At 39.8% G+C, this 15,053-nt stretch overlaps 1 protein-coding gene and 1 long non-coding RNA gene across 4 annotated transcripts in view; one reads left to right on the top strand and one right to left on the bottom strand.

Annotated features, from left to right (window-relative positions):
• Positions 1-14,124, top strand: part of LOC137075691 (uncharacterized) — a 35,960-nt gene extending 21,836 nt beyond the window's left edge. The window contains exon 3 of the long non-coding RNA XR_010905083.1: positions 11,829-14,124. This is a non-coding gene — a long non-coding RNA (uncharacterized lncRNA). The remainder of the gene's footprint in view (positions 1-11,828) is intronic.
• fign (fidgetin) overlaps positions 2,480-15,053 on the bottom strand; it is a 226,150-nt gene continuing 213,576 nt past the window's right edge. For all 3 annotated transcript variants that reach the window (XM_067444579.1, XM_067444577.1, XM_067444578.1), the window contains one exon: positions 2,480-11,423. In XM_067444579.1, coding sequence (XP_067300680.1) covers positions 9,208-11,415 — 2,208 coding nt within the window. In that variant the 5' untranslated portion in view covers positions 11,416-11,423 and the 3' untranslated portion in view covers positions 2,480-9,207. The remainder of the gene's footprint in view (positions 11,424-15,053) is intronic.

The raw sequence follows: 15,053 nt of genomic DNA, 5'->3' as shown, positions 1-15,053 counted from the left end.
GAATGGGCAAAAACCAGCGCAGGAACATGCTGGCCAAGTTAATTTTTTGTTAAACAAATAAAACAATGAATAATAAGTTCTGTTGTCATATTAATCATATTATCTGTTTTTTGTTAGTTTTTTTACCGTGGTATCGATTTAGTATCGTTATCGAGGTATTTTAGTCTGGTATCGTATCGAAGTCATAATTTTGGTATTGTGACAACACTACCCTGAATATAAGACGACTCCCCCATTGACTTCCATAGTAGGGAAAAAAAATACTATAGAAGTCAATGGCTCCAGTTAACTGTTACTGACATTCTTCAAAATATCTTCCCTTGTGTTCAGCTGAAGAAAGAAATTCATACAGGTTTGAAACAACTTGAGGGTGAGTAAAGGATGACAGAATTTTTATTTTAAAGTGAACTATCCCTTTAATTAAACTTTGCCACATTCAAGAGTTGAATAAAAAAGAGAATGCATGAAGCCAGGATACAACTTTTTTGTTGTTCAAAAGCATAGGGCTCTGTTCATTATTTTTAAAAATGTTTAGACATCCTGGGCACCATGGGCGTCGCTAGGCCCTTTTTAGGGGGTTTCAGCCCCCCTAAACTTATGCTTCAGCCCCCCTAAAAAAATATGTGATTAACCTTTAAAACAAATGAAACTGGCGGGAGGCTTCGGCTTCGTCCCGTTTTTTTGTCTGTCTCTCCAATCCGCAGCGGCTCTGAGCAGAGCGCAGTGCACGTCAGAAGCAGAGGTGTGTGTGTGCGTGTGTGTGTGTGTAAATCTGAGTGTCATTGCTCTGTCACCGCTCGTCAATGTCAAAATATTTGATAAAACCAATCAAATCAGAGTAGGCGGGCTTTATGGTCACAGAAACTGCTGAGGCTGAGCATAAATTTTAGCAGCGCAACTCGACGTGCAAGTAAGATAAATATATGCTGCTAAACTAAACATTCATGTTTGACTGCTGCTGCTCAAAGTCAGAAATGTTACACAAAATAAAAACAATTTTAGGCAAATTAATAAACTTTTGTCTAATTTCGCCATTTTTAACTGAAAATATGCCTAAATGATTCATAATGTACACAGTAAAAAACGTTGGGTTATTTTTTGGCCTTTAGGCCTTAATGAACAAGAAATATTACAAAGTCATTTTCATCAGATTAGGTATAAGATTAATAATGAATGTGTATATTGTAAATTATAGAATATAATTCTATTTGTAACATTCAGTAAATAAAAAACTCAGCTTTTTTTTAGCCTGTATTGGGCATTAGTAATGAATGTGTTCATATTGTGAATTTAATAAACGTAAAACTTTAATAAACAGTAAATTAACGTCTCTAAGAAAATTATTCATGAAACATAAATATCGGCATGTTAATATGTAAACCATATGTTTACTGTATTCACTGATAAAAACGGAACAAAATATCAGTCAAAGCTCAGCGTTATGAGGGGAAGAGACAGGGCAAGATAAAAACAGAGAAAAAGAGATGTGGACATAAGAAAGACAAAGAATCTACTGCCCAGTGACATATTTTTCAAGCTATTATCTAATTTGTTGGCCTTCAGAACATATTAAAATGCAGATATGTAGATCATAGAAATCTAATTTTTCTCGGGGGAGCATACCCCCGAACCACCCTAACATTTGGGATCTATAAACCTGCCTACATTATTGGGTATGATTAATGCATGTACAGTATGGCCATGCAGTAAGGTGTTAAAATTTGCTTTATAAGTAATAATAAACAGCCAATATCTTCTGGGTTTGCATGTTTGTAAGCTATTAGTTAATAGCGCAATTTGGACCCTAAACTAAATAGTGTTACCATTTTTTCTACAGGCCTACCCTCACTGGGGGCTGAGCGCCCCTAAAATGAAAATCCTAGAAACGCCCCTGCTGGGCACCATGAAAATTTTGTGAAATTTTTTAAAAATGCTGGCGGGGAAGGAGTTTTACTAATAGCACCTTACTGTAAAGTGTTATCCATATTATATATGGCAGCAATAGTAATAGTATGATGTATTTAATATGTTATTTTCAAGAGATTTAAACCTCAAAGTATTAATTTTATAAAGCAAAAATAGGAGATAAAATCATTCCCTAATCATACATACTTACTTATCGTTTAGAGCCGCATTTACTCTTCTGTCCTAAGTTCTGAGTTTGATTGTACGCCATTACCTTAAAAGTTTGTTTTAATAGTTTAATTAATTTTATTGCACATTCATTAGCCTAATAATTTGCATAAATAAAATCTGAAGCATTAAATGTAATGAACACCTCAGCTGTGGCATTAAGGCAAAATAAAAACTGACCAGAGACTTTTTGATGGTGCTAAATCCTCCTGATTAGAAGCTAGCATCAGTCGATGCATGACTCAGCAACACTAGCCGTATCGGCTGCCACACTGTGACCTATATCGAATGAGTAAAGGAGACTCGCAGACACCAACACCAGAGTTGCAGAATTAATTGCATTTTAATGAACACTGAGGCAACCTTCCAGGTATTTGAAATAAAAAGGAAATGTACAATCAAATGAGAAAGAAATTACAACGTGTCTCCCATTAATGTCAGATTCTGAAGGCGTTTGCGTGAATTTATCTTCCCACGAAGAGGCCCACGTCATAAACACTCCACCATTGTGTGTTTGAGGTCCGCTTGCCTTCTTTCTCCATTTAAGACATAAATTACAAATATGAACACGAGACGCCTCAATAAAAAGTACTTCTCGTTCCCTCGTTGTGATTTGGCCCGAGTGCGTTCCCTGCGTTTCTGTGGAGGACCCTGTTGAATTGCATCCATTAAGAGAGAGTATTTGAACATGTACAGCCATGGAAATGACACACAGCTCTTTACAAATGAAACCGCCATGGGCACCAAATGCACCAACTTCCCAATGTTAATTGTACTGCAGCTTCCCACGCATAGACCATCCAACTACATAATTATGCCATCAAAAAAAAAAAAAAAATCCAGGGCATTAATGGAATGTCTTATTCGAAATGAAGAATAATGAAATATCACAAACAATGGAAACTGTATTTAAGAAATGCTGCAAATGGTTTTGGAAACAGATGCTAATGGTCATCTTTCAAAGGCGTAATTACTGGGTAGCATCAGGACGACTCTGGAAACGTGCCGCTTAAACTCCAGGTATTGTGCTTTAAAAGCTTTAGTTTGGTTTAATGCATAAGTACTCAGACTTTTAAGTGGGTTGCAGTGTAAAAACTTCACCAAATAACATCTTCAGTGCTAGGGATGGGCGATACAATGAAATACATTGTCAATAAATTTACAAAGATTAAACAACGTTATAAGATATTTTAACAGCCTGTGACGATTTTTAATGTCAAGACATCAGACTAGTTTTGCAATACATTTCAGTAGCGAACACTAATTTTTCAAAAACAATATATCATATATACTTTTAAGCTAATGCCGCATTCATGCCATGTCATAACTACTGCAAATAAGAGATGTAATCGATGTTCACGTCCTTGGATTCAGGCTGTGTGTTTCCATTGCACTATTAACCTAAAAAAACTGCAGTGTCTTGCAGTATAGCTTTCAGAATCTAAAGTTGTAATTACTAGTTCTACAATGTCGTAAAAGCTATTCTGGTAGTTACAGTAATTACGACATGGCGTTAATGCACCTTTAAACCCCACCCTCCGATAAATTACCGCATGTCTCAAAGCACATACCATTATAATGAATGCTCTGACTTACTACCACCTGACTGCTGCAGATTCATTTCAGCGTTGATAGTGTTGCCGTTGAACGCATGAATCCGAGTCTGGATGTGAACCGCTCCGGGTACATCACGGGTTGCCATCTTGTAATTATTGAATTGGTGCAAATGCTATATAATCTCGTAGTTTTGGTTCAGGAGAAACTGTAAAATGCAGCTCCTGTTTGTTTGGGGTGCTGGTTGTGTGTATACATTTTTAATATTTACTTAAACCATTTTTAATATTGATTACTATCAGGATGCGAAAAGAGTTTAAACCATGTTTTTTGAAAAACTTGGCCTCAAAGTTGCTTTAGAGAAAAAACATCCTAAAATCATCCAATAATTCAAGCTGCATTTACAGCTCATTGAGAAAGTGAAATATTAGAATCTCCTACCATTTATAGGGGTTAACAGTTTTGTACAGATATTAGATTAGACTTTATTGGCTGGGCCCTGAAAAATCCATTAGCATTGATAAACTTGCACATTCACACAATGACAAAATGAAAGAAAAACAAATACATGCGATCTGATTGGATGTCTATGCTGGTGCCCAAAAGTTCACATTAAACAAAAGAAGAAGAAAAAAAACCTTAATGTTTGATATATTGTGCAGTGTATAGGTCTCTCTCTTCAATTAACCACATCGTTACATTTCAAAGCAGATCTACAAAACTGCAGTCGACGACATACAGTTCATAGAGAGATTGGAAGTAAAACTGTGATGCATGAGGAATGCAAAAGAAAAGAAAAAACTACGTTTCAAAAGCATTTGAATTATCTTTTATTGTCCTTTGTCCCTATGCATACATGAAAATACATTTACGTTGAATGTAATTATGGCAATATTGTACATACACACACATTAACATGTATGTGGTGCGTTTCAAAATGTCATACTAATAACAAATGTACATTAAGTACACAAATGTGCAAGTGTATCTAATGTACAAATATGGTATATGAAATGCCCCTACATTTCATATAGAATTTTCGTATATAAAAAAAACTTACACACTTCATAATAAGTGCACACACATCCACATGCACACTACAATTCACAAGGGGGGGAAGCGATTTACTTCAGTTGAAAAACGAAAAGAAAAACTTGCATGTAGAGACCTTGGAGAAGACCTATACAGTCCACAATATCCCAGATCACGGCGGCGTAACGAACGGTCCGAGCTCATGTGGTCAGTGTGCATCGTCTCTGCCTAATGTGTCTTTTCAGTATGTGCAGCTACTCCACTGCTCAGTGTACGGACAGACAGTCTTTCTGAGGTAGACTGCTCAAGTTAAAGAACAAGCCTTTTTTGTTCTTTTAAATCATGTTTTTTTTTATACATTTTTCTTTTTTATTTTCTTTTATACAAATGTGTGACATTCAAAAAAGACAGAACATAGGTACTACATGTCAATATGTAGCAATGAGGTAGAAATGGTCATAAAGAATAATGATTGAAAAACAAACACTGATGACAGTTACATATTGATGAAAGAAACCTCTATAACAGCGCTGAAGCAAATCAATACAAACTGGAGAAAAAAAACTAAACAAAATCAAGTGATCTTTTGATTTATATCTACATAGATGTGCTTTAAAACGTCTTGTACTTTTTGGATGTTCCCACATTTCTTCCTCCCCATTTTGCAATCAATTAAAGGAATGTTCCGGTTCAATACAAGCTAAGCTCTATTGACGGCATAATATTGAATACCACAGAATATAATTTGGACTAATCCCTCAGTTTTTAAAAAAACCTAATCAATTTCATAGTTACAGTAACACTTACGATGTAAACAGGTCAAGTGTTTCGGAGGGTAAAAGCATTTTGTTACAGCACTTGCATGAATTGTGAATCACAAAGCTGTAAATGTGTTTAAATTGACCGTTCTGAAAGTGGAAAAACTTTTCTAGTGGATGACTTGTACAAAAAAGTTAAAAAATTGGATGCAACTTTAAATTGTTTTAAATCACACTAGACTTAGGGTAACATGTAAAGACTTCTGGCAATTATTTTGAAACAAAAGTGTGTATTTTAATTGGTCCGGTGTACTTTAAATGTGATAAGGTGAGCATGGATTGTGTTTAAAAAACAATAAAAAAATTAGATAAGTGGTGAGTCATACCAATGCTGTTGGGAACATTCCTTTAACCAATTATAAAGAGCTTTCAAAAATAAATTGGTTTTGTTCAAGGGCATATAGGCTGCAAACGTTAGCGTAGAGCACCAGACCCGACAACGCCACCAGAAGTAGGACTAGAAGATCGTTTTTCTCTTCATGGTCAATGTGGGTTTTGTTCATCAGTGCTATTTGGCTTTGAAATCCAGAGTACGATCATTTTCAACAAAACTGAGAGCAATACTTTGTGGATATCACAGATTTAACCTATTTGAAGTTCCATACGAATTTTCCTAAATGTGTGAATAAATTCAGATCTTATGGATCTGAATATTTGATCTTCGGGTTATGGATCAGTTTTGGATCTTAAATGGTTTCGTTCGCTTTGGTTTTGAGGGAGGATAATTAAGTATGATGGGTTTTAACACAAACGTTAAAAGTGCATTTGACAAATTGCACAATAGTAACTTCTTCAAAACAACACAAAAAAACAAGAAAGCAGAATGAAAATACCACTTAAGAAAAAAAACAATTGTTCCACTTTAGACGATAAAACAAGGCTAGAAATCGTAGTCCTTTGGGTGAATATATCACTTTACGAACATTGTGAAGTAAGTGGTGTCTCACAGCTACTGAAAAGACTATCTGGATGTCTGTCAAAAAAGCAAACAGATATTTCTTCAAGGATATGTCATATATATACATACGTGTATTGGAGGTCTGGTGCCTCCAACCGCTAAATAAGCACCTTTAAATGGTGTCAAATTACACTGCAGTGGACAAACAAAAAAAAAGTTGAAAACAAAGTGTGCATTTTCTCCAACATTTGAAACGCATGATATAAAGGCAGAGAAAACTGACAAGGGGAACACCAACTCTCTATAGTGCTAGACAAAATAAAAAAGCTGACTCAAATGATCAGAGAAAGTAAATATAAAAAACAAAAATACATTCAAACACAAGATTTGTCTTACGGTTACCAACATCCTGTGCTACCTTGAGCCAGAAACATACTGTAAGCAAGTGCACAAATGGTAAAGCTTAGCCAAAGCATTGCAAGAGCGTAGTCTTGCCGTATCTAAAATTGTGATAGTAGCAAACCTCCAAACTCAAGGGGGCGATAGTTTCCTTCAAATGTGTGTGCCAATGAAATAGATAGACAAACAAACAAATGTAGACCGTTTTTGCCTTGTCTGAATACCCACACGTCCACTTGAATGCATCTGCACGTGTCAGGAAGTATCAGAAAATGTCTTAAAAGTGCAGTGCCCTTATGGCTAAGTGTATCCCATCATGCATTATGTTCGGGAACTCTCGTGTCGAAGAAAACTTGCCACTGTAAGTTAAATTAATTAGATATGCCTTAAATTTGGGCCAAATATAGGAAATACATCAAGTTAGTACCGCAAGTGTGGGTATTTGCACAGGACAACTGACTAACTTGCTCAGCAAGCTTCTCTAAATAAACTGTTGCTTTGCTATTTTAGTAGTTGTCTTGGAAAAGAAAACAATGTATAAAATAAAGTTTATAGTAATACCAGCTTTAGTGCCCTTCCATACTTGCGTTATAAACTGCGATCTGACACCTTTCAGAATGCAACAACGCATGAAATCTAACTTGTGTTGCTCGAAGCGCTTGTGTACTTGCGTAGAGTATGTTTCTGGCTTTAGGCAATGCAGCCCCAATAAAGCCCAAAGTATACTTTGGCCGTGCACGTTCAACAGCGCATGTGCAAGTGACTTGGGTGCTTGAAAGTAAAGTCCACTAGATAGTGTGCATGCGGCGAACACGTCCTTCCACGCTTTTCAAAGGAAAATTAAGTATACCCGGGTCTTAAGTGGCCCTTTCTATAATGTGTGTGTACACGGAGGGGTTTTTAGAATCATCTGGACACTAAGCAGAAACATTGCACAGGTAGTGTGAGACAAACGTTTGTTGTATCTTTTTTTGTGGAAAAAAAGGCATCTTGTTCTTTATGGAGGCTTCAGAGTGGAGCAAACCTAAAGAGGTTAAAGACACCAAGCTCTCATCTTTCTGTTCTAGTTGCAGAGAAAATAGTGCTAAACTGAGGTAGAACAGAATGCAGGGTACACGTGATCCTTCAGATAACTTTACACCAACATCACACAGCAGCAGGACAGAGTCCAAAACAAGAACAAAACATACGTAACCGTGTTACAAAGAACGTGAAAATGTTTCCACTTCAAGAATCTAGTAGCCTCTTTGTAAAGTTTTGGTTCACCCCAACGATTCTGTCTGTTCTGCAGAGCGGAGACAAACACGCAAATGTTGACGTCTACTGCATACTCTGGTGTGGATGTGGTTTCAGACAAACCTTATCTACACCACAAGACAGTGCCCATCTTTGACTCGAGCATTCTTTGTAGAGTCTGAACTGTGCTATGCAGGGAGGAACTGGTGCTGTAGTCAATACTGGCACGCAATTCTGCTTTTCAAACTCAAAGCAATATCCACAATGGAATTTGAACAATTGAGAAAGAACTAAATAAGATTATAACATAAGAAAAAAAAAACTCCTCAAATTTTTCTTCCAAACAACCCAGAAATATTCTGGTTACATTCATAGTCATTTCCTTTTAATTTTTTTAATTGGTTGAGGTAAACCTAGAGTTAGAGAAATTAGAAACCAAACCCAATGTTGTCAGCAGTATGTAGTGCTATCTTTTTTTTTTTTTTGAGGTACTGTACAAATCACAAATCACTTTCCTGAGTTTTTGAAGAAAATCAAACGCAAATGAATTTCATAAATTAGGATCCAGATTCAAAGTACAATATGGACCTTCTCCTACCCTTCATGGGGTCTACAGGTCAGACTTGATTGAGGAATACTGTTGTTCTTTTGAAAGAAGTGTTGAAAATAAGGAAAGGAACAAAAAGCAGAACATGTCTGTTTTAGTTTCATGTTAAAGCTCTCTATATTAGCACATGCCACCAATGAGATGGTGAGGCAAACAAATCCAAATCAATAAAGCACCACTTCAGGCACTTCATAGCAACAGAATCTCAAAAACAGCAGAATGATATTTACACACAGAAGTTTGTCCTCACTTACAGAGTCCCCCGGTAAGTGGAGCTCTGCGTCTGCAGTACTGAGCCCAGAAAACAGTATTTCTCTGTCTGGATTATGTGCAAAGGGCCAGACCTTGACTTAAGTACAGTCATGCATCATTCAACTCTATCTGACCGTCCTTCAGGTTCTTCTTTAGGGGTCATCTACATTTGTAATAACCACACTGTTTAACTGCATGTGTCACCCAAAGAATTCTGAATTGTATCCCCTTTTAGAGTAGAGGAGGTCACCCCACCAATTTAATTATGCCCTCGCTCTTTACTGACTACAGCCAAACATCTTATTCCACTCAGTGTATGTATCAAGTTCTTTCTGTGATATGCTGGGCTGAATTTTGCAAAACACATTCTCAAAGTCTTGGTATGATACCGGCCTCATCTGACCTGGAATCATCCCAGAAATGTCTGCACCGGACATGCCGTGGAGAGGACCGACCATGGCCTCTTGGCAAAGTCTGACCACATCCAGCCCGGAAAAGCCGTCTGTCCGCTGAACAAGCAGCGCAACCTCTTTGTCGCTGAGGCAGTAGTTGTGCTGAGAGAGCAGCTGGCTGATTATCTGATGTCGTGCGGAGGCATCCGGTAAGGGGACGAGCAACCGCTTTACAAAGTACCTTCGCAAAGACTCGTCGATCTCTTCAGGTTTGCTGGTGGAACATACCACTAGAACATGTTCCTCTGGTGAGCTTAGGACTCCATCAAGCTGGAGGAGGAGTTCACTCTTGATTCGGTTCACCGGGCTTTCTTCGCTCAACTGGGCAGACAGCAGCAGATCTACATCACTGATGAAAACCACTGAAGGCTGCCGGCAGCGAGCGACAAGGAATGAGGCCTGGACAATCTTCTCGCCTTCTCCCAGCCATTTTGTGACAAGCGAGGAGCCACTAAGCAGGAGGAAAGCAGCGCCAAGCTGACTGGCCATACACCGACTGAGCAGAGTCCGACCCGTGCCCTGAGGTCCAAAGAGAAGGATGCTGCGAGGTAATGTGGCCATTCCACTGAACAAGTCTGGCCTCAGAATGGGCCACAGAACCTCATCTTTGATGGTGGCTTTCGTCATCTCCAGTCCAGCAATGTCACTCCAGTCCACAGGAGGCATCTGCTGCAGAATCTCAGTGGTGACCATCTCTACCAAACTAGAATCGCTGTTTTTTAACTGCTCCTCAGCAGGGTGGCTGGATGAAGTCCCCGTCCCCATGGAATGGGGGAGATGCTGTCTGTTGTCGTCACCGTGGTCACTCAAAACGGGAGAACCAAACTTTCCAAATGAATCGCTTGACCGCAGGGATCCCAAGGAACCTTTGGAGGATCCGTATGAAGGAGGGGTTAGTGCCCTGCCGGACTGGCTGCCGAACTTCCGCTGCTGATCCGGTGGCATTGACTGCTTTGTGGGCTTAAATGCCAAAGATGATGTGTCAGCATTCCTGTCAAACCCATTCCCTCTGGTTGAGTCAACAAGACTGTTGTCTGGCATTCTGTACATGGGGCTTTGAGCAGAACGCTGCTGGCTGTAGTTGAAATTTCCATAAGTGGAGTCCATATCTCCCTGGCCCGTCATGTAAAACGCTTTTCTTTTCAGTGTATTGGCCGAGCTGCCATTCAAAGGGGTTGGTGCAATTGGCGCATGGCTGTGGGACTGGTAGGAGTAACCGGAAAGGGTGGAAGGGGGTAGGGGAGTGGGGGCTGCAATGCCAGAGGGCAAGTAAGCTGAAGGAGGGGGTGCTCCTCCGGGGCTGTAACCTGGGGCAACAGCAGTCTGTGGGGGATACCCTGCTGGAGGGTAATTGTAACTGGAGAGATTGGGGGAACTTGCGTTGTAGCTGGGCACAAGGGTTGGAGGTGGAGGGGGTGGAGGTTGAAGAAGCCCAGCGCTGTGCAAAGGTGAGGGATGTGGGGACGGAAGAGCTGGCGTGCTTTGCCCGCCGCTGTAAGTGGAATGCAAGTACGAGCCATTGTAACTGCTAGCGAATTCCTGAGCGGGGATCCCCGAGTGCAGTGCAGTAGACACATGATTCCCACAATTACTGCTGGAGTAGCTGGGCTCGCTCAAGCTCACCCCCGTGGAGCTGCCAACACTTGCCGTCACATCTGGAGGAGGCAGGGCGGGCGTCATGCCAGTCTTACTCGCAGAAACCACATCTGCAGCACAGCTCATTGGGTAAATCCCCTCCTGCCATGCTTCGCTCTCCGACTTGCGTCCATTCAAGAGTCCCGGGGCGCTTTCGGAGTATGAGCAGAGGAGTGCCCGCTCGCTGGGGCCCTCCAGGATACCAGAATACTTCTCTGCGTACTTCTTCAGAAGGTTGGAGGCCGTCAAAGCTGATATATCGTCATTAGCCCAGGCATACTGGTAGGTCCGCTGCAGGTGTCCACGGTAAGCCTCTGCTTTATGTGCGGGGGAACGTGTGGTGGATGAGATGTCGAAATGTTGCTCGGCCCACTGCGCATGCTCTGGGGTCCACTGCATCTTTAAGCCTAAACAATCAACAAACAAAAACAAACAGGTATTAGAAACTTGGTAAAAAGCACACATGAACAGAGACTTACATATTATGTGTACATTTGGGGGTTTTAGATTTTCGCTTTGGCCGTAAAGGAATTAGTCATGTGGCTTAATGTCAATGGGTAGTACATATATATATACAATATATATTTTCTATTTTTCAATAGACTGAAAATCTTTAACAAAGGTGTTTTGTATGCATTTTCCAAATATTGAATATGCCATTAAATATTGCATTAACTAAAAATGTATTAGCAATCAAAAACAGTGTCACATGTTTGACACATCACTCAATGATTTAATAAGCAACTGCTATTGAAAAGAAATGAAATGGACACAAACAACAACCGTACAATATTATTTCCATTTTTTTCCAGCTCTCCAAGAGTCCTGGCTTCATATCGCAGACACCGCTGACAGTTGGTATCGCAGGAACGGTGCAGATTTGGGCCTCCAACACCTGGTTAGCACAGTATAATGCACCCTGCACACAGCCGAGTGACACAGACATCGCAGGTCACTCTATAATCCAACTCTCATCTAAAGCAGTCCCAGACAGTTTCAAATCTGCTTGGAGGAGTGCAGCAAAGCAATCTCCCAGGCAGCGCTCTACTGCTTTCATCACACAAACTCGCAGCACAGCATGAATTACAACAGCTTTCTGTCTGCCGCCCGCCTCTCGGAGCACAGGGAACTGGAAAGGGGGGAAAAAACATGCCTGCCTCCTTCTCATTCGCTCTAATGCTCTCCTTTCTCTCTCTTCCTTTTACTCTGACGCTCTGGGTTTTGCCTCTCTCTCTCTTACTGTCTTTTCTCTCCACAGCCTCTGTCTTTTATTGGCTCCAGGGCTCAAAAGCCACCATCAAGTTTAATCCCAAACTCCATCTGCAAACACAAGCAGTTACATACGCTGTCATCTGAGACACAGCATGGGATTATCAAAGAGACATTTACTCAAGAGCCGACGGGATGACGGGGGTGGTCTCGCACACACTCTTGCGTCTGTAGATAGACTTCTGATGACAACAGCGTTCGGCTGCAGTGTCCAGCAGGCGTGTTATTGTGCACACACACCTCCTGCTTATCTGGGCTTACTGGGCCTAAGCACTCACAAACACTATTCACGGCACAAAGAGGAAAGAAGATGTCACAGAAAACGATGCCGTTTACGAGCTTTCAGCCATGTGCCCGTGCACCTTGATCTCTAAGGTCTGTCAAATTACCTATGGACTGAACCGTTTTTATAACTCGATGGCCAATAACAGAAAACAAGCATTTAAAATCTTTACACACCTCATAAAGCCAAGACATAATAAACAAAGATGATTACCCCCTATAGCATGTGCATCAAAAATAAAAGAGAAACCCTTTTTTTCCTGGTAAAACCACAATATAGGTGGACTGCATTCATTTTCCACCTATATACAGATAGAATATCTTCTACAATATCTAAATATTGTAAAATCCAATCATATTGCTCCACAAGCAACATTTAATAACAAAAGTGCAATATTTACCTACATACTTTTTTTCTCAAATATTTTAATATATGAAAGATGATGCACCAATGAGATTTTTTTTAGCAATGACACACATTAATGATTGCGATGGGTAGTTTTAAACGGGCCTACAGAAATAAACTGAGCAAAACTACTCAAATTATGTTTTCACTACCGAAAAGGAAATCATCTTATTGAGGCAATAAAGCACTAATTGCAGTCTTTCACACAAAATAAAAGTGCACAAAAATAATTTCAATATCGCTTAATTTTGTGTTGCCAACCAAATCATCACAAATATAAAATCGATATAATGTTTAGTATATCGCTCTGCCCTAGTTGTATCTGCAGCCTCTGTGATGTCTACTCACTATATCTCTATAAATAAATCCCCTCTGTTACCTCCATCAGTGCATTGTGTGTATATCAGAGCACTTTTTCCACAATAGAAGATGGGCATGTGGTTTTCCCTCGCCTGAATCCCCCAGCAGCCTGGCCAGACACACACACACACACAGCTAATTAGCAGGATGATGCTGAGCTAATTGTGTTAATTTACAAGGTTTTAGTCAAAGGGATCGCTGCTTTGGCTGGCGAGGCTGTCAGGCCCGCGAGTTAATGACTAAGAAAGGCTGAAGACAAAGAAAGCTGGCAAGAACATGGCAGACATGCCAGCAAGCCCATTAATAAAGCCCAGGGATAAAACCAGCGCGCAAACCAAGACAGATGTCAGTTCTAGCACGAGTATCAACTCATCAGCAATGTAACACCCATGTTTAAGACTTGCTAGCAATAAATACATTTAATTATCACAGTCCACTGTATGACACTGACTTTTTACCTTAATCAATTTCCAAAAGCAGGTCTCTACAGTGTGGAAGCATTTATAAGTGCAAAATTGCTACATGCAAATGTGAAAAATGAAATTATTTGGAGCAATTATGCCGTTGCAGGTGACATCTGACATCCAAATCAAAACGAAATCTTTCAACAGACCCTCGCTTTGCAGACCAATTACATTTCACACACTGCGGTTTGCTGCTTTTGTGTTGCTTTGCATCCAAGTTAATATAAAACTGTGATTGCAGAAAAGTGTATAGGACTAATGTCCTATGAAAAGTCCTTTTTTTACATGGATTAAATGCATGTTAGTTTTGAAAAACATATTTGCTCCTGCAAACATCTGCCGGCACATATTGATTTATCTTCATTAATAACCTACTAAACCCTGAACGCATATTTGCAATCATTTGAAGACGAGCTTTTCAATTTTTCTCACTGTGGCTTCAGCGTCAGGAATATTACCTTGGGAATACAGAGGTTCAGCTTTCTCCCTGCCTCTGTACATCCACTTGTTAATACATTTATTACTCTTCTTTCATGTTCCACTTTTCGAATATATATATTTATATATCGCTCCTCTCACAGGCAGGTCTTTGTGAGGAATGTGGGTGTTAACTTGCTCTACAACAAAGTAAGACATTTCAAGAGGTTGAAATCCTCCGCTGCGCACACAGAGAGATTTCAAACAATGCTCTCGTCTCGCTGTTTGATGGGTTTTATGAAACGCACTACACTCGAACAAAAGAACAAATTCACTTCCCGTCACTATTACCGAGCCATTACAAAAATAAAACCTTTCTCAACAAGATTAAAGCGGTTGGAAATGAGACATCAGGGATTTATTTTGCAGATGAATAGCGAGAGTTGCTCTGGACACTTTGAATTACAGTACTCACCTCATGTATGTGCCAGTATTTGTAAATTGCTTCTTTTCTATTTTTATTCAATATGCTTACTTTGACCCTTCAGTCAGTCGCAGCCCCGTCGTCCCTATGGCTTCTTTATACATAAATTGCGAGCTTTGTACGATGGCACCACTTGAGAAAGATTTGAGGGAAATAATTGAGAGTACAAGTGAACTTTGGAGGAGGAAAACGTCAGACAGAGAGAAGAAAATGAATCATGTGTGGTCCGAGTTTATACTTCAACTAAATCAATAACTTCATTCCACACAGCGCTCAAGTTTCAGTTAGCACTCTGACAGAAACATAAATAACACAAAAAAACACATCCTTATCGCCTACTAGAGGAATAAAAATG

The sequence above is a fragment of the Pseudorasbora parva genome, chromosome 5, assembly GCF_024679245.1.
Source record: "Pseudorasbora parva isolate DD20220531a chromosome 5, ASM2467924v1, whole genome shotgun sequence".
Taxonomy (NCBI): Eukaryota; Metazoa; Chordata; class Actinopteri; order Cypriniformes; family Gobionidae; genus Pseudorasbora; species Pseudorasbora parva.
This window is presented reverse-complemented; position numbering and strand designations above follow the sequence as displayed.